The 24331-nt window shown below is 53.7% G+C and overlaps 1 protein-coding gene across 2 annotated transcripts; it reads right to left on the bottom strand.

The window, feature by feature from the left end:
• Nucleotides 1–8036: 8036 nt before the first annotated feature.
• Nucleotides 8037–22576, bottom strand: TBX3 (T-box transcription factor 3). 2 transcript variants are annotated; one of them, XM_055323197.1, is made up of 8 exons: nt 20969–22576; nt 19044–19311; nt 17976–18035; nt 17541–17687; nt 15499–15575; nt 14268–14425; nt 11987–12660; nt 8037–10177 (listed from the first exon to the last, which is right to left on the bottom strand). In XM_055323197.1, exons 1-8 carry the CDS (start codon nt 21355–21357, stop codon nt 9716–9718), a joined length of 2235 nt encoding a protein of 744 aa, XP_055179172.1. In that variant the 5' UTR covers nt 21358–22576; the 3' UTR covers nt 8037–9715. The 2 variants fall into 2 exon arrangements, with proteins under 2 accessions (XP_055179172.1, XP_055179173.1); XM_055323198.1 differs by lacking the exon at nt 17976–18035.
• Nucleotides 22577–24331: the final 1755 nt, after the last annotated feature.

The following is a 24331-nucleotide window of genomic DNA, read 5'->3' as shown; positions in this document are numbered from 1 at the left end:
ATACATGGGAAATTCAGCATTCTAGTCCCACTTCTTTTTTTTTTTTTAACATTTATTTATTTATTTATGAGAGACACAGAGAGAGACAGAAACATAGGAAAAGGGAGAACCAGGTGTCCCTCTAGTACCACTTCTCTGCCTCTAAATTCCAGTTCTTGTCTCTGACACCTTGCTCCCCTCTGTGTCTTACTTTCTAAGGATAGCCATGAAGCTTGCTTTACTGGAATGCAAATCTCATGAGAACTGAGATCCTGTCTCAGCCAACATTATTTGCTGAATGAAGAAAGAAAGGGAGAGAGGGATGGGCTGAGGAAGAGAGAGAGAGAGAGAGAGAGAGAGAAAGCAAGCAAGCCTGGGTTGCTCAGTGGTTGAGCTCCATGATGAGCTACATCATGTCCTGAATCTGGCTCCCTATGGGAGCCTGCTTCTCCCTCTGTGGGTGTCTCTGCCTCTCTCTCTGTGTCTCTCATGAATAAATACATAAAATCTTGGAAGGAAGGAAGGAAGGAAGGAAGGAAGGAAGGAAGGAAGGAAGGAAGGAAGGAGAAAGAAAGAAAAGAAAGAAGGAAAGACAGAGAGAAAGAAGGAAGGAAAGAAAGAGAGAGAGAAAGAAGGAAAGAAAGAAAAAGAAGGAAAGAAAGAGAAGGAAAACAGAAGGAGAGAAAAAAGAAGAAAGGGGAAAGAAAGAAAAGAAAAGAAAAGAAAAAAGAAAAGAAAAGAAAAAAGAAATGAAAAGAAAAGAAAAGAAAAAAGAAAGAAAAAAATGAAAAGAAAGAAAAGAAAAGAAAAGAAAAAAGAAATGAAAAGAAAGAAAAGAAAAAAGAAATGAAAAAAATGAAAAGAAAAAGAAAAAGAAAAGAAAAAAGAAAGAGGAAAAAAAGAAAAAGAGAAAGAGAAAGAAAAAGAAAAGGAAAAAGAAAAAGAAAAAGAAAAAGAAAAAGAAAAAGAAAAAGAAAAAGAAAAAGAAAAAGAAAAAGAAAAAGAAAAAAAGAAAAAGAGCCAGCCAGGCTCCGGGCGGCCTCGGCGAGCGCACGCACTCCCCGCTGGCACCAGCAGATGGCGGCAAAGGCACGGCCAAGCGAAGGCGCGGGAGGACGCTGGGGTCCGCGGCTGCAGGACGGATCCTCCCTTCCCGAGCTCTGCAAAACAGGTAGCTTGGTTCCTCGCTCCCCACCCCCACCCCCACCCCCCACCCCCGCGAGGAACTCAGCGTTAGTGCTGGTGGACTGCAGCTCCCCCTTCCTGTTTACGCTCTCTCACCTCAGATCTCTGCTCAGAGACCAGGATGGATCAAGAAATCCGGGAAATAACGCAAGAAGGGCTTTCATGTCAAATAAAACCAGCGCCGAAATGGGCCCTTTATCAACAAACAGAGAAAAAAGCGCCACGACCTCGGCTCCCCGAGACAGACACAGGTTGTGGTCGAACAGCGGCCTCCTCATCCCCACTTCTTGGGATGGGTCTGCCGGAGGGCCTGGGGGTGGGGGGCGGTGGAGGCAGGGGTGGGGGGTAGAGGCTGGCGGAGGAGCTGCTGAATTGGGGGCTGAGATGGTGGCGGCGGCGGAGAGAAGTAGGGAGCCTCAGCTTACAACAGCTTGTTTGAAATCAATCTTGTCTTGACGCCAGGAAGAAATCCATCCCTAAGTGGCCGAGGACGACCAAGAGGATTTATTTAGGCAGGGCTTGGGGTGATGGGGGGCTTCCCCTGGGGATCCTATTTTATCAGCGGAGACGAAAGAGGATCTTTGAATATTCTGCAATGTCTAGGATGTTCCTGTGCGCGCTTGTGAATTTTCCTGTGGTGGGGGGGGGTGTTTGAGAGGCAGGGGGCTCCTAAAAATGTATCCACTATCACCTCGACCTTCCAAGCTAGTGGGGTCCCTGAGCAGGTTTAGACTTGGCCCACGCACACGATTTGGGTAGATGTCTACGTAGTTCTAGGCGGTGCTGGGCAGAAATGGTAAAAAGAATTCTCAGCATTCAACGAGGTCTCAGCCTTCACCTTGTTAATTTTTTTGCCTTGAAAAAAACAGCGGGGGCGGGGGGGGGGTTCAGGCGACCTTCAGACCCCAAAGGAACCCCCTCCATCAACACATGCACATCTATATTCCAAAATTCAAGCCTCCGATTCTACTACCAGATGTGACTTTAATGAAAACACTAAGTAGATCCTTCTAAAGATTCGAACAAAGATGAAACCTGACCACAGATATCACCCTCTCACTGTGATGTGTGTGGAGGCGGCCAGTGAAGGGGTATAGAGGTCAGGGAGCCCCTAACCCACACCCCAGCAGTCTCTCCACAAAGGGGACTCCCCTACAGCTCCCCTCACCCTAGGTCTTGAGGTGGGAGGAATGTAGTAAAAAACTAATTGTTTTATGAAAAGTGGTTTCCTTTTATAGCCTGTAAGAGTGGAGTGGGGGTAAGCCTAGCAACAGGAGATTAACACAGAATTCATTAGGGGTGATAATGATTGTTCATAATCATTGGGTTGATGAGTTAATATCATTAATTAGTCAACTAATTAGACAATGCCTGGCTGGAGCCCTTGGGGTCTGGAGGCTTAGCTTCAGAACAGCAAGGAAATTGTGTCCTTCTAGAAGGTGAGAGAGATGGGGCTAGTCTCTAAAGCTAAATTAGAGCTGGCCAAGACAAGAGTCTCCGGAATCCACCCTAAAACTTCCTGTTATTTCTTTTTGTCCCCAGAGCAGAGAGAGGATCCTAATTTGGTTAGGCTCACACATCTCTGAAAATCTGAGCATCATCGTAGGGTCCCCTCTGGCCCCAAATCCGAATATACCCAGCAGCAAACTCCCTATGTAGGATTCACTGAAGTCAGCAACTCTGGCCTCCATTAGGAGCACCCACCCCAGAGAATACCCAAGTAGCTACCCCTGCTTGTCTTCCGGGGGACTGGAGAGGCCCGGGGAAGGCCGGGCAGTGACGGGGATGATGGGTATGCTGTTCAGCTGGCTCCCTTAACAGGCTCACACCTTGATTCTTTGCCTGCAGTTGGGACGACTGGGTCATGGGGGTGACCAAAGCAGCACCCCCAAGACAGCTGGCACCCTCCTGGAGCTACCGCCAAAGACAGTTAAAGATGCCCACGCCAGGGACTGGGGCGAACCGCCTGGCAAAAGTGGCAGAAAGGAAGTCTCAGAACGAGTGTCATTTCTGTGCTTGGGTGTCCGTGACGCTTGGGAAGGGGGGCGCACCCTCCCGTGCCCACCGCACTGGCAGGAGGAGCGCCTAAGCCAGAGCTGGCTGGCAGGGGCGTGGGGAAGCAGTCCTCTGCAGCTGGTGCAACTCCCCAACCCGAAACCAGAGCCCCGGTCATTAGCGGGAAGCCCAAGTGGCTCGGGATCGCATTTCAAAAGCTCAAATAGACTGGCTGACTGGGGACTTTGGACTGGGCGGGGGGTAGGGGGTGGGGGGGTGGAGAAGAACCAGACAGCCAGGATGGTACCCACGGACCCTTGCTAAACCCCCACCCGCCCCCCATTCCCGGGACCGCACCCAAGCTGAGCGCTCCGGGCGGCGCAAAGGCCGCCAGACTGCATCTTAGCTGCGGGGCAGAAAGCGCTCTGCATCTTGGGGCAGAGAGGAGGGGTCCCTGCTCCCCACCAGGCAGCAAGGTGTGTCACCGCTGCCCCTGCTGCCCCACCTGGCCAGGGCTCTCCAGGTCGCGGGCCTACAGTTGCCCAGGCCGCAGGAAACTGGGCCGTGCTCCGCAACCAGGCACCCCTTTTCCTACGCAGAGTTCTCCTCTCCACGCCCCGTCGCCCGCTTCACAGCAGAATCTGGCTCCCTACAAGCTCCCAGCTGAGGCCAAAGAGTTGAGAGGAAGAGGGCAGGAGGAACTAAATCTGCATAGGTTCCTGGAAGCTGGGCAGGGTCGTAGCAAGAAGGGACGAATGGTCCTTCCCCACCTGCAGTCCCTGGCCTTTGCTCCCGGACAGATGGAACGCGGCAAATGTAGGGACACGGGGGAGGATGGGGGGGGGCGCGCGGGGAGGGGGGAGAAGCCAGAGTCTCGCTCTCCCACCCCATGGGAAAGGGACACTCTTGGAATTAGCGGGGTTGCCCTGCCCACCCTGGCACCCACCAGCACTGCTGTCGTTCCCTCGCCCTGCAGACTCAGACCCAGAGGAGAACCGGGTAACTGCTCCCGTGCCCAGCTGCAGGCAGTTTTACCCAGAGTTCTGTCCCCAGTCCACCTCTCCCTTCATCTGCCAAGGAACAGAGGCCCCCAAGCCTGGGGTCTTTGCCCCATGGGTCCTTGGGGGGGGGGGGAAAGGGCCCGGGAATGGAATGCCAAAATAGGAGCTTCCCTTTCCCACGGCACGGCTGGCGCCCGAGAAGTTCAAGTGTTCTCCTATGAAGAGTGAGTGAGCCACACGCCAAAACCCAGGCCACACCGGTAGATTTCTCTACATCCGGGACAGATGTACTACAGGTATGTACACCTGAAGTAGGTATGGCGATCAAAGTGGATTCTGGAGGCCACTTCCTCGGGAATTCTGGCTCTGGGGTGATCTTGATTAAGTGCCTTAATGAATCTGTGCCTCAGTTTCCTCCCCCATCAAACAGGGATAAAGGTCCTACCCACCCTCCCGGGTGAACTGTGAACACTGCAAGAGGTCATTTTTGTGAGGTGCTTAACCAAGTGCCTGGCACGGGCACGTGCCTCTTCTTTGCCAGCTATTTTTACGATTGTTGTTACGTGTACTTTGAATGCCGACATCTGCAACATATACATCTTGATTATACGCATCTTGATTGTAAAACAACCAAATGCATCTACATCCGGAACTGTCTTGCGCGTGCACTTCTAAATCTAAATTGGAAGAGACGTCTGCAGATGGAGCACGCACACGTACACGCACCCACACACGCATCTCCTCCTGACACCTGCAGGTCCCAGCCCCGCATGGCCAACACCCTAAGAGCTCCTCACAGGTTTGCACATCTACGGCTCCGTGTAATAGAGCCCACGACGCGGCCTGGCACCCACACCCAGCAGCCTCTCTCTTGGCTGGTTGCCGCGAGGTCGAATTTGGAAACCAGCGAGGCAGAAAGAGCGCGGACGCCAAGCGTGTCAAGCCTCTTGCAGCGCCCGAAGGCGGCTGCCTGTCTGCTGGCTTAGGGGAAAGGTCAGAACAAGGGTTTTCCTTCTCGGATGGAATTTTTTTTTTTTTTTTTGAGGACCTACACGCCGAGAACTTTCCCCAGAAATAAAGAGTGGGTCCCGGGACAGTGCAGACCCGGAGGGAGGCTCTGCGCGCGCATCCACCCGCACGCCCGCGTGCACACACCCCGCTCCTACCGCCGGCCCGACCCGGGAGGCGGGAGCGCACAGGGTCGTGACCCCTGCCTCTGCCGGAGCGCGCCCTTCGGCCCCTGCAATTAGCGCCGGGAGGTCAGCAGGAACCCGGACGCCTCTCCCCGCGGCTCAAAGCCCCGCGAACGGCGACCCCACCCCCGCCCCTCCGCCGGCCTCAGACGCCAGGGCGCAGCCGGGCTCGGAGCCGACCTCCCCGAGGGGCGGGGGCCGAGGGCTCCGGCCGGCACCCGCATTTGTCACCTTAAATCTACAAATCACGGAGTCGCCCGGCCCTGCAAGCTGCCACAGCTGGCCCCGCGGGGGCCCTTACGGACTGCTGCTCCCCGGAGCCGCGGCCTTGGGCCCTGTAGACGCGGCCAGGGTAAAAACCGAAACATTCCAGAGTTCTAAAGTAAGAAAGAGCGAGCGCATCCAGGCAAAGGGAAGCCGCATCCAGGATAGAATTTGAGTTATGTCATTTTGGGGGAGGAGGGAATCCTTCCTCGTTCCACTGCCCACCAAACTCAGGTTATCCCCACCCAGCCCGGCTGGGTCGCGGGGGGACCGGCGGGGATTTCTAGGCCGAGCAGCGGGGTGCTTGGCCAGAAAATGACGAGAGGGTCCCCTCCCGGAATTTCCTTACTCTCTTTGGAAACCCAAAGACGGGAAGGACTGTTTTTCTCATCTGAGGCCCAAAGAGGAGTGAAAGTGATACCAGGAAAGAGACCACTGCCTCTTCCGATGCTGGGGGTGGAAGTGGGGGGGGGGGACGGGGGCCCGAGAAGGAGGGGGCGCCGGCTGGGGCGCAGAGGATGGGAAGGGGCAAAGGTGAAGCGCCCAAGGTCCGGGACCGGGCGGCGCTGGGATGCCGAGCCCGCGGCGGCCACCCGGGCGCATTCGTGGGCCAGACAGATAGGTGGCACTCGAAGCCCGGAAAAAAAGCCGAAGGCGCCGGCCCCGAGTGGCCTCCGCGGCGGCCGCCGCCACCATAAAGCCCGCGGCGAGATTGCGACCGGCGCCAGGTGAGTAATAGGCAACGAAATCCAGAGAGATTGCGAGCGGTTCACCCCCCGTCCATCAGCGCCACAAGAGTTACTCATTAACATCACTACCTACAAATAAGATACACAGGAGATTAAAAGGGAGGGGGGCAGGCCGTGGGAGAGGCCGGCCGCACGTCTGAGCCCTGTCCGAGAATTTGGGGGGCGGGAGGGGGGAGCAGATGTGGGCTGAGAAAGAAAAGCATTCCTTCTGTCTCCGAGGCCGGGGCTCTTTGCTCCCCCACTCGAGAGGGAGAGCGCGCCGGGCGCACCCTGCCCACGGCCACCTTCCAGGGACGGGGCTCGGCGCGCCAGCCTCAGGCGGGAGCCGGTCCCAGTGGGCGCGCGCCCTGTGGTTCTCCCCGGCCTCAGGGGACCTAGCGCCCCAAAGGTCCCCCGGCCCTGCAAGCCGCCCCCTCCACCTCCGCCCCTGCTTGTTCGCCTTCTCACCCGGGGAGACAGCACTGGAGAGGGTGCGGGGCTCCCCACGAGCCCGGCCGCAGACGCAAGGGGCTCGGCCCCCCTCTCCAAAAGGTCCCGACCTCGATCCCCTTCCAAGTGCGGGATCAGGGAGGGGAGGAGGATCCTCCTCGCCGGACATTCAAGAGGCCCGAAGGTGACAAGGACTTGGGGCCGGGCTGGCGGGCTCCAGGGAGGGGTGGTGGGAGGGAGGGAGGCAGCTGCCGGGCAGGCTCCGGCTGGGTCCCTGCGTCCCGGCCCCCAGGGCAAGAAAAGGCCTCGAGAACCATCCCCTGCACCGGCTCCCCGCCCCCCCCCCCGGGCGAATATACCTCCTCTGGGGGTGGGGACGCTAGGAGACCAAAAGACTGTCCCGGCCTTACTCTTTTTATTGAACGTTTCAAAAATAAATTGAGCTTCAAAAGGCAACTCCCCAAACAGCCTGGGGGCTGGCTGGAGGAGGGTGTCAGCCTCCTGGGTGACTTTCCCTGGGAGGGGGTCAACCACACGCCCAGGAGTTACCTTTCCCTTGCAGGGTAGGGGGGACCTGCCTGCTCCCTCGCGTGACACAGCTAAGTGTGCGCGGAGGGGGCTGCGCTCCGCACGCCGGCCGCGGCGCCCGGGGTCAGCAAGGGTCCAGGCGGAGACACCGCGTGCGGGGGGGGGGGGGGGGCGCCTGCTTTCCCGCCACCCGGAGGGTCGCTGCCTTGCCAAGCCGGATCTGGCGGGGAGGAGATCCGTCCTTTTTTTTTTTTGCACACTGGTGCAAAAAGATAGTTTTGACTTGCATTTCCCATACCGACGTGAAAAGGGAGAGCGAGCCTAAAACGAAAACGTTCGCAGCCCTCGCAATGTATTTTTTTGGTCGGACTCGGGTGGGAACCACGGACTTGGGGGAGCGGAGCATTCTTTTTCCATTAAAACTTAAGTATCTGAAATTACTATGCTACCCAATTCTAATCAGCCCTCTTCCCGTCTCTGTTTTGCTCCCTAATTTAAAGGAAAAAGTAATTTCAGATTGAGGCGGCTCCCTTCGCCCCAGTCAGGGACTTTTGTTTTTAGCTTTGTAACTTGAGTGACAGCTCATTTGGGTTCCGTGGAGGCGGTCTTAATTACTTAAAGGCGAAGGGAAGGGGATTTGAGGGGAACAGCCAGGATAGACTCCCCCTCGCAGGGAAGCTTTCTAAAGAAAAGCACTTAACGCCAGGCCCAAAGACATTTCAATAAAAATTTATTGAAATTTCGATGATGTTTGAAAGAGAAGGGGAAGAAATACAGAAAACCAAAGAACTCATCAACAATTAGAACACAAAATATACCTTCATGAATTTTTTGTCTTTAAACCATCTCTCAGGACCTGACTTGTGAACTGGGAATATATCTCTCTAGGCACCAATTCAAAACACCATCAATATTGAAGACAGTAGTCAATTCCACCTTCGTTTTGAAGAAATCAGACTAGCAAATACAAATACAAAAGAAAAATTAGAAAGTCAAACCACAGCCTCTGCACTCCCCGCCACCCCCCACCACACCCCTCCCAAGCAATCTCAGAACCACACTTGGGGTGTTCTATTTTAGGGAATTTCAGGTGAGCTGGGAAGTGGCATCACCTCCCCAGTTTGGGGTGAAATAGGCAATGGCACTTTCCTTCACTCTTGGACGCTAAAAAAAAAAGGAAAAGGATTTTTTTTTTTTTTTTTTGCAGACAACTCTTGAAAGTGTGTTGGTGTTGGTGCAGAAAGTGTGTTTTCTAGATTTAAAAGCGATCCTGTGACCTTGAAATAAAACTGACAAAAGGAAAACAAGAACACAAAACCTGACAGCTGCGATCCTATTTACATAGAGCTATGTACAACGTCAATAAATTAAAGTTTAATTTTCCGAGCATTCATATTCCACCTATTTACAGGAGTTATCAAATAATTACATAAATACTTTGTCTAATAGTCTCGCTTCTTCTTTATTATTTTTCTTAAAACCTTGTTATTGCATATACACGAAAGAGAAAGAACTGTCAAAGAAGGACATAAATCCTGCTACAGAGCTTAGATAAAATAAATTCATTTTTTTGTGTGTTTTCCCCACCCCTTCCCTTTAAATCCTCCCCCTTGGGGTTGCCGATTGGAGGGTAGAGAATGGGTGGGGGGAGGTGTGGGGTCATGTTCTTTTCTCTCTAAAAGCAAGCATTCAAAATAAAATAAAATAAAAACCACAAATACATTACCGTGGAACATGCAAGAAGAGACCTATAGTGGCTCTTAAAACATCACAAGAATATTAAAAAGACACAGATTTCCTTAATAGAGACCAAACAAGGATGGGAACGACTTCCCTCCCCAAACAATGCTGTTCAGTAATTTATTTAGAACTGATAGGCAAGTCACTATAAAGTTTTTAATCTTCACAAACAGAATCGTGTTAATGTATCCATTTGTCCCCAGTATATATATATATATATTTTTTTTTAAATTTTATTTTTGTTTCTACTCGACACGGTGAAGGAAAAAATATATAAATCTGCACTGGGGGAGAAGCCTTTCAACACCTCCCCCCTCCTGGTGGGCCTGGCTACCTTTTTCTTCCCACAGCTCCCAGACCAGCCTGGCTGAAGGTGCTCTGGCCGTGAATGTTTTCCCTCCCACCCCCTATAGCTCAATGCAACAGACATCTCTGAGCCCCAGAATCTGAGCCAGATCCCGGATACATAAACCACGCCGAGAAGACAGGGCCTGTTTCTAGCACATTCTCTAGAGGGAGTCCGGCACCCCTTTCCAGGCAGGACTGCACAAAGGGCCAACCCCCACTGCACGCCCGTCGTTTATTTTATATCTAACAAAGTGCACTGCAGACTGGACTGGACTGGAATGAAGAGATTTTCCTAGGGAGGGCTCTATGGGGACCCGCTGCGGGACCTGTCGGGCTTGGCTTCCAAGCCGCTGACCAACCGCTGGATGCTCTGCAGTTCGCTGGTGGCCGCCTCTTTCTCCGGGCAGAGTTTGGGCGACAGGGACACGGAGCTGGAGGAGAGCGTGGACGAGCGGCTGTTGAGTTCCGAGCCCGAGTCCACGGCCACCGAGGCCGGGCTGGCGGCCAGCGCGGCGGCCTTGCCGTCCAGGGGCCCCGCGGCCGCGGCCATGGACGGCAGCGCGGTGGTGAGCAGGCTGCTGCTGTCCGGGACCGGCATGGGGATGGAGTAGGGGCTGTAGCGCAGCCGCGGGCGCATGCTGTTCAGGTTGAGGAACGGGTGGCGGTGCACCGAGCTGGACGCCGCGGCCGACGACGCCGCGGCCGCCGCCGCCATGTAGGTGTAGGGGTAAGGGAACAGGCTTCCGAAGGGCGACATGGCCAGGCCCTGCGGCGGGGAGAGAAAGGCGGGCGGCGCATCAGCCGGGCGGGGGCTGCGCTGGGGAGGAGCCCGGCCCGCCCGGCGGCCTCCCCTCCACTCCCCACCCCCACCCACCCCACCCCACCCCACCCCTCCACCTCCACCTCCACCTCCACCTCCACCTCCACCTCGGGCTAGTCCTTAATCTCTTGGGGAAGGGGGCAGCTCAGGCTTCCCTCTCCAGGTCCACTTGACTCCCTGTGCCTCCGCTTTCTTATGGGGGAAAAAAAAAATCCGGGGAAATACTACATAGTTCCTATACTTACTGGGACTCTGGATATTAAACGACCTAACGCCCGCGGTAGGCTACACAGGGCACCTGGCGAAGAGAACTGCTAGAAATTCTGGCCCTGGGGTCAGTCGTTGCACCTGTTAAATGGGGCTGCAGTCTAGTCCAGCCGCAAAGGTAGTAAGTGAAAACCACCGGATGAAAATTATGGAAAACACGTTTCTTTCATTCGTCCTCCCTGCACCCCCTAATCATAGTCCTCCCACTCTGATTCCAGAAGTTTCTCAAACGGAAAAAAAAAAAAAAGTCCAGGAGAAGATCTTTAGGCTAAAGGTAATTGGGGGTGGGGGTGGGGAGCAAAAGGCATTTGCTCTGAACCGAGACAGAAATCATCTAGCCTGATACACTGGTATTCCAGGTGGAGAAACTGAGGAAGGCCGCAGGGGTGCAGGAAGGCACTTGGCTTGCAAGTGGCAGAAGCAGAATTTAAAACACAGGCACTCCAGCCTGGCCTAGTTCTCACTGTCCCCTGCCTTGGGGGTATCATTAATACTTTTGTTCCCCGAGGGGGACAGCCTTCGTCCACCTACCCCCTGCTGCCCACCGAGGACGAGGTCTCCGGGAGGGGCTCACGCAGGGAGAGGAGAGCAATGGGGAAAGCCAGAAGCCTACTCAGTTTCCTCCTCCTCCCCCACCCCTGGGGGGAGGACAACCCTGCTTCTTGGCTGGGAGAAGGGAGACGAATGTGCTCAGACAAAACAAAGGCAAGGGCCTGCAGGAAACCCCACAGAACCTCTTCCCTGGGTTCAGATCAATTCCAGCGGCCTGAGACTTCTCCCCAGCTGCCCTGTACCCCAGCACAGCTGTCTGAAGCACGCAGAGGCTGCCAGGCCTGCCACAGCCGAAGCCTGCCCCAATCCTCTGACATTTCCCACCGGGGCACACGAACTGTTAACCCTTTGGGGGACAGGGGACAAGCTTCCCACTGGGAGGAAAGGTTCAAGACCTAGTGCCCGCCCAAGGAGGCGCAGCCCCAGGTCGGTCAGGGTCTCCCCCTCGGCTGATTCCTGGTGGCCGGCTGGCTAGAAGCCATTTAAGAGACATTTTCACTCCGAAGCTAAAATCAGAGACCAGAACAAGGCCCAGGAGTCAGACTACCTGGAGTAGATAGAGTCTTTGCTCCACCACTTCCCAGCTGTGTGACTCTGGGTAAGTTACTCAACATCTCTGCGCCCGCGCCACTTCATCTATAAAGTGCAAGTAACAATAGTGCTACTGGAGTCAGGATAGACCAAGCGCAACCTAAGTGCCAGGGGTGGCTTAATTATTATTCTCACTGCCTACCTACTCCGCTAGAAACGGCCCTTAACTGAGACAAGAAAGAAATTCAAGCTTTGGGGAGGGATGTGAGCTTCTGCGGAGTCCGTGAGAACACTCGACCTAGCCATCACCATTCGGCTACTTCTCTTGCTAGGCAGAGCTCCCTGGAGAGGGGCGCACTGGGCGAGGGTCTGCGATCCCAGGGCAGGCAGGGCCCCCCCCCTTACCTGGGAGGCCAGGACGTGCTGCTGCAGGTGGAAGGGCAGGGTGGCCGCCGACGCCCCCGACAGTCCCTGCGCCGCGGCGGCCGAGGCCATGGCGGTGGAATCCAGGCCCGAGACGCCGGTGGAGGCCCCGGACACGGTGGCCAGCAGGGGCCCCATGCCCGCCGCCATGCCGGAGAAGGCGCCCCCCATGGCGAACTGGCCGGGGTGCAGGAAGAGCGGGTGCCCGTTGAAGAACTGCTGGCCGGCCAGGCCGGGGGCGAAGCCGAGGCCGGGCAGGGGGCCCTGGCCCAGGTGAGCGGCCGCGTCCGTCTGCACCGTGAGCGGCGCGAAGGCCTCCTTGCCCGGCAGCGCGCGCGCCTCCTCGCCCTTGGACGGGGCCGCGCCCTCGCGGCCCGGGCTGCGGCGCTCGTCGGCGCCCAGGCCGCGGGTGCTGGACGAGATGGTGGCCGGGCTGTGGCGCGAGTCGGGCGACGCCTTGTCCGGCCGCCCTCCGTCGCGGGGCCGGCCGCCGGGCTCGGCCGCGAAGAGGTGCGCCTTGAGCGCGGGGCTGCCCTTGTCGCGGCTCGGCTCCTCCGACGTGGTGGTGGAGATCTTGGCCGCGTCGCAGGCCTCGGGGCCGTGCTCCTCTTTGCTGTCGGCCTCGGCGTCGCTCTCCCCCTCGCTGGGACACAGGTCTACCGTAGGAGGGGCGCAGGGGCCAGGGAAGGGCGTGAGCTCCAGTCCGGGCCAGTGGAAGGCCAGTTCCCGGTCTGAATCCCCGCTTGGCCATTTACAAGCTGGGTGGTCCCCGGCCCGCCCCTTAACCTCTCTGGGCCTCCGCTTTCTCATCTGCAAAGTGGGAGTGATGACACCTGGCCACTTCAGTGGGACCTTTCAATAGACTAACAGCGCATCTAAGATATTTGGATAGAGGGCGCCTGGGTGGCTCAGTGGTTGAGCATCTGCCTTTGGCTCAGGGCCCCATCCCAGGGTCCTGGGGCTGAGTCCTGCATCCAGCTCACCGCAGGGAGCCTGCTTCTCCCTCTGCCTATCTAGGCCTCTTTCTGGGTCTCATGAATGAATAAATAAAATCTCTAAAAAATAATAAAAATAAAATATTTGGATAGAACTGAACCCGTTCTCCTATAGGCCCCCCCATCCCAAATCACTAGTGGATTTTGCAATTTTTTGCAACCATTCATTGAGCTTCTGCTGTGTCAGACAAAGCCTTTATTCACCTTCCTCCCCCCCCCCCCCGCACTGATGTTTTTTTTTTTTTTATTTCAAGCAAAATTAAACTTATCCTAAAACTCCCTCTGGGAACACCTACTTTCCAGTGTCTTTGTTCAGTGAGTGACCAAGATGAGCACCTTCCACAAATTTGTGGATTCTTTCAGGAGGATTTGTTTGAACCCTAGCATCGGAATTGGTCCTGGCAGAAAGGAACACCTTCCCCCAACACGCACACACATGCAGACACAGTCAACGGGGGCCTTCTGTGTGCCCCTGTGCCTGCACAGGGATGGGAGCAGCGTGCTCACTGCCCAGAGACAATCACAGATTCTCTTTTGCTGTCACCACACCCTCTGTGGGTGTCCTACCAGAAAAAAAAGAAAAAGGGATCCTATTTTGTTTCAAGTTTAAAGGGATTTGAAGTCATAATGGACTTTCTTTTTAATTCACTTAAAAACAGGTTTCTCCCCGTTGAGAAACAGACAGAGAGAATGTGTCTTTCCAAATAAATAGTTCTTGCTCTTTAAACACAGGAAACTAACTGGGGATTTGAACCATCTCGTCCCCTCCCACACCCCCCCCCACCCTCCCCACTCAGAGCCCCAGTGCTCATTGTTGCTGTATGGCTGGATGTTTTCTCAGCCACCTTCTCTGTTCCAGGTGGCAGAGGATCCCTTGCCTCCCCCCACCTCCCCCTTCCAACACATTTTAATCTGGAGCTCGAAGATAGTGGAAAGTCAGCAGCTGCTTGGTTGCAGAGGGACAGGGACAGAGATGTACTCCACTGAGAAGGAACATGGAGACACCCCAACGGCAGCCAAGTCAAGGTTTGGGGGACGGGTCCCGAGCTCTCCTTTATACAAAGTCCAGAGAGGGACACACCTGGCCACTTGTTTTTGAACTCAGACTCTTGCATAGGGGCTTCTAGAAGCATCTGAAGTTTTTAAAGGGCAGGTTGCCTGATGGGTGCCCCACTCCCAACTCTCCCAGCACACGGCGCGTGCGCACACACACACACCCTCACCCACATCCAGAGACTTGGGAGAGGAGCAGAGGCGACTAGGCCTACCTTTGAGGTTCGATGTCCCTACAGTGGAGACAGCTGGAGACGAGGACTGAGCAAAGCAGTTGAAGGCGGCCTGTTCGCTTGAGGATTCATCTGAGGTCCCATTCTCCTTTTTGTGTCTGTCATCGAACACCCGCATGGACTGCAGGGTGAGCTGTTTTCTGCAGCAGAAGCCCACACCCAGTGTTGCAGAACTGGGCACACAGCTCCCCTCTCTGTGTGCCTCACCCTCTCCAAAGAGGGCACACTGTTGCACACATACACCTCCCACCTCCCCCTGCCCACTGCCACCCCACCGCCACCCAAGGATAACAGGAATTCTCTGAAACCCGCCTGCCACAAGGCAGCCTCAGAGACCCAAGCATTATTCTTGACCCTGTAACTAAGCTGAAGAGTGTGGCATGGGGGTGGGGTGTTGGAGGAAGAAGGCTTAGGGATCAGGGGTTCACCAGAGAAAGGGCCTGGGCAGGCCTTGAGAAGGAGAGGGACCTCTGTGGCCCAAACTGGTGAACACAAACAGCCCACGCACTCCCAACTGGTTGCTCAGACTGGGAGAAGTGCTTATTTCATGGTGCACTTTTAATTGCTTTAGCAACCCATGAATCATAACCGGAGTAAAAAAAAAAATCTATTAGAGGTTAGAAATTATGTTATAATGATCACCCCCACCCCGCAAGGGGGTAGGTTAAAAATTTGGACTGATTTTCTGGATTTTAGAAATTCTTTGAAAGTCGCTGGGGGAAGGGGAGTGCTTCTTCCATATACCATCCAGCTGTCTGCTTAATGCAAAATGATACCTATAACCATGAAGGAGGGAGCCCCAGATTTCTCAAGGGGCCTCAGTTCTGTCTGATGGTATTTGCAAGACAAGATTGCAAAAATTCCAAAGCATTTTGTGAATGAGTTTAGTCCTTTCCTGGGCCCTGCCCAGGATGAACTTAAATTAATTAGGAATTAATATGCGTCTGTCTATCATCTGTTATCCCTGACACTTCTTCCAGGGAAAAAATGGTGTGGCCTAGTTCATCTCCTCTAAGGTAACTCGTGGGAGGTAGAAAAGTAGTGTCCTGAAGTCTACAAGCAGGTGGCAGAGCGGCAGTACATTATTTCCACCCTCTCCACCCATCTCCTTACTAGAAGGGCCCGGATTCCACTTCTAACAGTTGAGATCTGGGCCCTAGAAAAGTGATTCTCCAAATTATCGGAGACAATAATACTAAGTGTCTCCGCTCACCTTTTTTCTCTCCTGCCATTGCCAGTGTCCCGGAAACCTTTTGCAAAAGGGTTGTTGTCTATTTTTAGCTGAGTTATCTAGAGGAGGAGACACAAGCAAGAAAGACATATTGGTCTCAATTTATAGAATGTTTTAGGGGTGCTTCCCCCCCCCAGCTCCGTCTATGAGAACTCTGACTGCCACAAGAAGTCATTTGGATATGCCAGGTTAAAGGGAAAGGGAGAGGATCTCATAGTGTCGTCAGAGGGGACAGAGAGGAAAATCAAAGAACTGTACCATGGCTTACATCTCCCATAGGAAGCCAAACCAGGGATTCCAGACTGAAATTATACTGTCTGGGAAATGCCTCATTCAGTTCTGTAGGCGGCCTTGAGAGCTTGGGTTTAGAAATGGAAAGACTGTCGAAGCTGTCAAAAGGGACAACCTGTAGATCTTAAAATTGCGCTTTCATTTTTTTTATATGGTGCAGTTAATCATAAAATATGTTATGGCATATTTCCTGCCCCAAACACACACACACACACACACACACACACACACACACACACACACAGCATACACTCCAACCTTCTCTGTGAATCTAATGAAATGATTTATGAGGTTTTCGCTACCCTTGTGCCAGAGTGGGTTTGATTTTTTTGCTGGGTTTTGTTGGGAGGGGGCGCTAAGGAATTACAATATTGACAATTACAGATGTCAAAGAACTGAATGACCACTGGAAACATTTGTTTTCATTTATATGCTCTGCCACTACCATTAGGCTGGAGAAGAAGGCCTGTGGCCTCTTCGTCTAATCAAAAATGCTACATACATTTTATTATTACATTAACAAGTTAGAGTCACAGGATTCTGGGTCTAGAGGGAGCATGCATTTTCATGCTGGGGCAAAATGCCATAGTATGTAATCTTTCAAATCCCTTCCCTTTGAGGGAAAACACATTGATATATATAGAGTTCCCAAGAGGTGGGAAGGGACCCTTGGTTGGATTATTGTCTTTTGGAATAAACTCCCATATGCAAGATTGCAGGAAAGGAGGTTCTCCAGATAAAGGAGACAGACCTGGAACACCCCCGTCAGTGAGCCAGAGGACCCACCCACAGTGACAGTGAACTCAAAATGCAAGGTGTTGTCAGGAAAACTGGACTCTCACGGAGGTAAGAAGAGCAGAGGTCCTCAGTGGCCCTCACCCCCATAACTGCCTGCTAACAGCCAAGCTGGAAACTGGTGAATCAGCAAAAGCCACTTTGTCTCTGTGCACATGCCCATGACCTTCAGGACACCATAACTTTATATACCAGGTGCTGCCTGCTGTTCCATTTGGGGGTACTCCTAGTCCTGGGCCTCAGGCCCAAGGGAGGAAAAACCTTCAAATGAGGTGATGACTTTGGTCATCTCATCTCAAAAGCCTCAGACAACTCGATTAGCATGACCCTGTGATCACAGAAGGTTTTTCCAAACACACACACACACACACACACACACACACACACACACACCATAAAAAACACAGCAGCATAAAAGGTAATAAAAACCAGACCAGCTACTCGGGATTTCTGGCTAGGGGAGAAAAGCTGCTCTCTCCAATGGGATTCTCCTCCCAGGATCCCAAATGGCTTCTGCCTTCAATTTTTAGCGGGTTCCTTTAGAACGTGGAACCCGATTTTTGATCCTTCTTTCTGGAGAAGAGGTTTAGCCTCAAAACAAGCAAGAAAGAGAAAGCCTGGGAGCGGGGGAGTGGGGGAGCGGATGACAGCACAAGTTATAGGAGGCAAAGTTAGTCTGCATCTTTTCCTTCAGCGTTGGATTCCTCGCTGGTTGAGTTTTTGTTTTGCTTTGTTCTGGGCACCCCCCCCCCCCCGCCTCGGTGATGTGCTAGAGCCTCTTTCCCCCAAAAGCTCCACGGAAGGTCAGATCACAGAAGAAAACTCAGACTCCCGTCCCTGAATCCTTATTGTTTTATAACTTTCTCTACCTCACCCAGAGTGGCTTAAAGGTGGGAGGGAAAAGGATCGCCAAGAAAAAGCAATGCGCCTCTGGTTACCTTATCATTCTGGTATGCCGTCACAGCGATGAATTCGGTCTCCGGGAACAAGTAGGTCCGAAATGTACTATAGGGAAGTTTCAAGATGTCATTGGCTCTCACAATGTGGAACCGGGGCTGGTATTTGTGCATGGAGTTCAATATAGTCTGCAGGGTGGGGGGTAGGGGGCAGGGAGGAGGGGGAGACACATAAAACAAAGATTTAGTGGGACCAGAGGGACCTCAGGACCCCTGCCAGGCTGACTTCTACCCCACCGACGGGTACCACGCTGCTTATGCCGAGCCCACCTCCTTGGGAGTCTCGGAGTACCTCTTCGGGTACACTCCGCTCCAAAGATATCCTCTTCTGGAGAATCCAAATTGCTCCTCAATTTCCAAAGGGTCCCCCCCACCCTCACCACCTAAGGTCCGTGCGTACCTTGAACCCTAGCCTACCTGAGTACCAAAACTATAATTCCCCTGCCACGTTGCGTGATCACTTGGGAAGGCCAAAGTCTTAAAAGATAGAGAAAAACATGCATTTTAATTTACAAAATGATTCAGTCCTTTAAGCGCCCACTAATTGACGAGCCCAATCCACTTAAAGCCCTGAAAGGTTGAACTCTAGAGAGGAATATTTATGCCTTAATCAAATCAAGAGCTTCAAAGGCAATCCTTGCCGGCTGAAGATACTTCCGTGCCTTTCACGTCTTCCTGGGCCTAATCTTTCTGCTTATTCCTCGCTTATCACTCGGCTTATTTTATTGAAATGCTGGGGAGGGGTAGGGGCAGGGGGCAAAAGGTGTTTTGCTTGACTTTTACAAGCAATTCTGGTCTCCTAAAAGTTTCTAAGGACTCTCCCACTGAATCCATATATACGCTCCCAATACACACACACACACACACACACACACACACACAATTTTTATCCTGGAGAGTTCAGCCTCATTTCTAGTAAACTTGACTTTCTCCTGAGTCCGATATTCTTTCTTCACAAAAGAAAAAAAAAATCTTTCAAAAGACGCCTTCAGACCCTTTAACCAACGTAGCCAAGGCTCTGAACCTCAGAACTCCCGCAAGAAAAGAATATGGCTGGTTTCAAAACAGAAGTGTGATAGCAAAGAACAAATCCCTGGCGCACACATTAACTTTCAAATTGATTTTGTATCTTAGCGATTGGTGTTTAACTTCACTGTCAGGCATTTACCAAGACCTGGGATCGCCACAGAACGTGAGCAGTTAGTGTTCTTGCCCTCGATTATTTGTATTTATTTATTTTATTATTATTATTATTATTTTGCTTTTTGTTTTTCAGAACGCCAGGCCTTCCATTATCCGAAGAGAAACACCCCGGAATCCTCTCTCTGGCTCTGCTTTGGATCGAACAACTTTGCCACTACGCTTAGCAACAGAGAGCTAGGGAGAAGTCGGAGCAGAAACTTGCGATTTTTCAAGGAGAGGGGACGCACTGCCTTCGCTAGGGTGAAGAGAGAAGATTTTACAGACGGGAGCGCTGAAACTTACAAATCCGTGTTTGTCCGAAATGTTGTTGGTGAGTTTCAGTTTGTGGAAAGTGACAACTTTTGACATCCATTGTTCCCCCGTAGCAGGGCTGTCTGGGTGAATGTACATTCTCTTTGGCATTTCAGGGTCAGCCTTACCCGCCACCATCCACCGAGAATTATGAAATTTATATCGACAGTCATCAGCAGCTATAATGTCCATCAACAAAATATATTTGGCTTTTTTATCCAGCCCAGAACATCTTACTTTAAATGGAGGAAACATTCGCCTACAGTTGGGAGGGAAGAGAAAAGAAGAAAGAAAAAGAAATCACTCAGACTCCTGGGTTTGATCACCTATTTACTCCGAAATATTTAATAAATCAAATTTAAAACTTTGTATTGTGATTGACTGTGGAGCTTCGGTGTCAGGAGGGCCACTGAGTGCAAAATTGTATTCTTCCCCAATACAAGTGTTACATATACAGTTCCTCTATCGGGAAATGTCCCAAGGCTCAAAACAAGTGAATTGTGGCACTACATTTCTCAGCAGCGTCTAATACTTTCTCCACAATTTTTTCCTCTTGTAGGACTTCGTGGATGGCCCTCTTTACAGAGAAATTCTTGCCTCTACCCTTCCCTGTGAGTTGTCTACTTCTAAACAGCTCGGGGTAGGATTTGAGTACAGTGGAGTCGGTCAAGGCTAGAATTTTCCACCATTCCATTGATGAGAAAAATGTTAAACTTATCAAGGAAATAAACCTCCACCCTCCCTCCGAGGGAACAGGAATCCCGCCGCTGGCGAAATGAAACCGGCCCTCAGTGAGTTCTCAAAACGAATTTTTCAGTTTGGGCTGGACTCCTGGGCCTGATCACCAATCTGCCTAGCATGCTGCTAACCACATTTCTCCCATTGCTCAGGCCAATCTCAAACTGCAAGACTGCACCACCAAACTGCTTTTTTTATTTCCCAGAAGTGTTGGCATTCTCCAGTCTTGACTTAAAAGGAAGCACTTCACCGTGAAACGGAGGAAATGTCTCCTGGGTCTGAGGGTTTTATGCCAAACTTTGGCCTCATTTAGCCAGGAGAGACACAGAAAGCTCAAGACCATCAAGAGAGGGATTTTATTTTTTATCATTCCAATGTTATGCCTTGATAGACTTCAATGCCATAAAATAAAAATCGGTGATTTTAAGTGACAGGCAGGTTTTGGCCAGGCAAGGACCTTTTAAAAGTTATATGAAATACGCTTGATAATATTCACGCATAAAAAAAAGCAGCATGTGTCTCTCCGCCGGCTACTTGGAAATGCAAACATAATCTTAATCATCCAAAACTGCCTCAACTCTCCCTCCGATACAGACACGTGAAGTGGTGTGGACAAACCCAAGTGCCCTTCCGTATCTCTGTGACCCTGCCAGAGGCAAGCTCAGGCCCCCCTGCAGGACCAGAGGCTAGGCTGGAAGGCAGAAAGGGCAAGTGGAGAGCCAGTGTCAGGTCTCCCACCACCACACAAAAGAAGAGGGCGTTCAAGTTTTTCTCTCTGGAAACAAAAATGAAACAAACACCACAGCACATCAACAAAGGCGTGTAAGGATGAAAAGGTTTGAACAGTGAACTTCCTGCTGTGGGGTGGTTTTCTTTCTTCCTGCAGAGGTGTCTATGCTCCCTGGAAAAATTCTATCTGGCCAGTAGGGATTCCAGGTTGCAGACCTAGGTAGGAGAAGCTAACCCCCTGCAGACGCCCAGGTAAGCTGAAATTCCCTGCCACAGGAGCAGGGCCCAGGAATGTCTGTACCCAGGTTCAGGGGAACTAAGTTTTTTCCTAAGCCCAAATTAACTGGCAAAGCAACTGTTCTGGGAAAAGAGAGATAAAGGGAGGTGGGGGGGGGTGGGAAAAAAATCCTCCAGTAGCTTCAAGGGAGGGGGCCCTGCTCCTCACTTACCTTCCCGACTTGGTAATGACCATCTCCGTGCCCCGCTTGTGGAACTGATCCCAAAGTTCTTTGGCCTCGAGGTGCACCTTGGGGTCATCCTCCACCTCTTCTTCGGGCTCCATGGTCTTCAGAGGCCTCAGATGCGCCTGGGGCCCCAGGGAAGAGAAAGGGATGCCGGTCTCGGCCGCCCCCACCAATTGATCCATGATCGGCTTGGCCAGGGCGCCGGGCAGCGAGAGCGCCGCCGCGCCGTTGGGAGGCAGCGTCAGCGCGGGGAAGAAGGGCGGCTGGTGACCCAGCACCGCGCTCATGGCGAAGTCCGGCGCCCGGTGAGGTAGGAACGGATGGTAGGCCATGCTTGTCCCAGGAATGACCGGATCTCTCATGGAGAGGCTCATCCACTCCAGGCGGGGCGCTGGGCTCCAGCCGGGGACAAGTCCGCAGCTGCTGTCTGGTTTTGTTTTGGGTTTTTTTTTTTTTTTAACAGCAGCACATAGTTTGAAAAAGGAAAAAAAGAGAAAAGAAAAAAGAAAAAAAAAGGGAACAAAATCACAAGTAAAGCACCCTAGGGGCAGGGGGAGTAAAGTGTCTTTTGGGGGGGGGCGGGAATGCCGCCTTTAAAGAGGGCAAGGCGAGAAATCAGGAGACATAGCCGCTCGGGTGACTGTCCTTGCGCCTTGCGTGTTTTAAAAAGCCGCTCCTGGAAGTCGGTTTCACCGGCGGCGGCGAGAGGAGCGAGCAGGGTCCTCCCCCGCGCCCGGGCCCCCGCCGCTTCGCAGAAATGGACACCGCAGCCCCGGGTCCTGGGAAGAGCTCCCCAGCCCCCAGTTCTTTGTTGGAAAGGCGGACGGCTCCGCTCGGAGACTTTTTACCTTTCCTTCTCCTTCTTCTTCCCCGCCCCCCTGTCTGTCTTCCTCTCTCCCTCTTTCTCGCTGGAGGCGTCTGCAGTTGCGCTCGACCCGGCTTCCCCAGCGAGCGAGAGAAGCGGAAAAAGTCTCTCGCCTTAAAAAAAAAAAAAAAATCTCTCTGATTTAAGCCCTCTTCTAGCAGCGCTATCAAAACTTGAACTGCACACTGGCTTCCGTTCGCCCTCCTCCTCCTCCTCCTTCCTCCGCTCCGAGCCTCCGGAGGGTGTCTGGGTTGCAATCCGAGTCTTGCCCGTGCTCTCCTCCCGCGCCTGTCTTCCTTGTCCTAAAACGTGAGCGAAATCGCTTCCTAAATCTGCGTCCAGACGCGCAGGGCAGGGAGGATTTAGTGGGGAGGGAATGAAAAGGGGAGAGGTGGAGGGAGAGAGGGAGAGAGACAGAGAGGAGAGAGAGAGAGAGGAGAGAGAGAGGGAGAGAGAGAGACGGAGTCGGAGAGGGAGGGAGCGAGAGGAGCGAGCGAGAGCTCCGCGCCACCCTCCTCCGCCTCTAGAATTCCCCGGGCGTCTGCTCGGCGGCTCTAGAAGGTCGGGCTCTGCTGTGGGCTGCGGGGAGCCGGAGGCCTCTTGATTGGCTCTTTGACGCTTTCGGACCAATTGTGTGGCTGCATAGGCGTGGTTTTCACAGGTCGAGTGCTGGGGGATAGAGCCGAGTTATAAAAAGAAGGTGTCGGAAACTGTAACGTCGCAGCGCCGCATCAGTACTACTGCCCGTCCTGTGAATATGTCAACATGATCAGAGGGAGGGCGGGGAGCCACTGGGGAGCGCGCGCAGAGTCGCCTCTAGGTGGCTTATCGAGAGATCGCTGCAGCCCCTGAGCTCGCTCGCCTGCGCTGGCTCAGCCCACGTCTGAAATGCCTCAGTCATCCAGCCCGGGATCCAGGGAGGAGGCTGGGCCCGGGAGGAAGGGGGAGGAGGAGGAGGGAGCGAGCGAGCGAGCCAGCCGGGCCAGGAAGGCGGAGAGCGCGCCGGGCGCCGGGCAGGGGCGCTCGCCTCTCGCGCGCGCGGCTCGCCTCTCCTCCCCGGCCCGCCGCGGCGGATTCTCCTGCGGCTCAGCCTCTCGCCGCGGCCCCGGGAGAGCCGGGCGGGCGGCCGAGCCCTCCTCCGGACGCAACAAAAGGCGGCGGCGGCCGGGGAGGCAAGCGCCGGGGCTCCCGGCTTGCGCGCTCTCCAGCCCCACGTGGAGCCAAGCTCCGCCCGGCCGCCGCGAAAGGGCTCCCGAGCTCGGGTGGCTCTCGGCGCCGGGCTCCCGGCACCTGGGCTCGTGGGCTCCCGGGCACACGCGTGCGGGGGGCTCCCTATCCCCCGGGCCCCACCCGGAACTGTGGGCGGAGACCCAAACACCCTGGCACTCGGGCGCGCGGACACGTGCCAGCGCCCTGGGACCCAGCCACCCGCGGGAAAACACGTACACGCAAACACGTACACAGCCTGCGCCGCCGGCCCCAGCTGCGCTCACCCGGGGAGGCGGACTCGGGGATTTTTTTTTTTTTTTGAAATGCATTTACCAGCCCTTTTAGGTCTCATCTTCTATCTGAATCCGGGCTCCCCGACTTCCACCTGAATGTGTGCGTGAGTGTAGAGCAGAGAATGGAGATCGGGACAGAATGAGCGCCGCGAGGGACCAGGTTCTGGGCCTGCCCCCGCCGAGCCGCTGCCCTCACCGCCCAGGCCGTGGGCGCGCTGGTAGGGGGAGGTGCGCCCTCCTGGTATCTTCTCCAGGCATCGCACTTATCTCTCCGTGCACCCGGGGACTTACCTCACCAGAAGTCGGGGGGTGAATTTGTAAAACAAACCGTGAAACGCCCCCACCCCAGAGGCGAGGTGACTGGTTCCAGTTCAGGTAGGGTGGGGGCCTCAGCGAGGGTGAAGGGGAGGGAGGTGTCTTACGAATCAGACTTGTCGCCGAAATGATCTCTGTTACCGCAGGTCCCCGTCTGGGTCAGAGGTTTCACCAAACCCACATTTCTCACTTCTGGGTGGAGGTTTTTTTTTTGGGGGGGGCGGGGAGCTGAGGGCAGTGAGTTGGGCTGCCCCTGCTTAGATGGGGGGAAAATCTTGGGGAGAATGTTGTTTTGCCCTTCCTGAGTTGAGAGCTTCCTCGAGTGGAAAGGAAAGGAGAAAATGCTGGTTTCGGGGCCTAGGGGGTTAAGAAACCCAAGGCTTGGGATGTGTATGCGTGCGTGCGCGCGCGCCGGGGACGCCAGAACGGTCCTGAGTTTGCCCTGTGGACCTCCAAGCCCCCAGCCTCCAGACTCCGAAGTGTGAGCAAGTGGAGGGTGAAAATGCACTTCTTTTGTGGGCCAACCGCCTCGAGATAGGGGCGGAACTTTTGAGGCGACAAGCTTTTCCAGCCTCGCATTTTTGACGCACATGGCTAAGAGCGCTTGGCGCCAGCGCTGCGAATTCCCTGAAGTCACCAGAGAGAATGGAGTGGTTCTTCGAACTC

Source organism: Nyctereutes procyonoides, unplaced genomic scaffold (assembly GCF_905146905.1).
Source record: "Nyctereutes procyonoides isolate TBG_1078 unplaced genomic scaffold, NYPRO_anot_genome, whole genome shotgun sequence".
In the NCBI taxonomy this organism is placed as follows: domain Eukaryota; kingdom Metazoa; phylum Chordata; class Mammalia; order Carnivora; family Canidae; genus Nyctereutes; species Nyctereutes procyonoides.
The sequence above is the reverse complement of the archived record's forward strand: the minus strand, read 5'-3'. Positions and strand labels throughout refer to the sequence as shown.

Excerpts from the sequence above, each read along its gene's own strand:
- TBX3 (XM_055323197.1), bottom strand. The coding sequence starts at position 21,357 with ATGAGCCTCTCCATGAGAGATCCGGTCATTCCTGGGACAAGCATGGCC. Across the intron at positions 15,576-17,540 it reads CGGCATACCAGAATGATAAG|ATAACTCAGCTAAAAATAGA; the intron begins GTAACCAGAGGC and ends CTCCTCCTCTAG. Across the intron at positions 14,426-15,498 it reads AATGGCAGGAGAGAAAAAAG|AAAACAGCTCACCCTGCAGT; the intron begins GTGAGCGGAGAC and ends CTTCTGCTGCAG.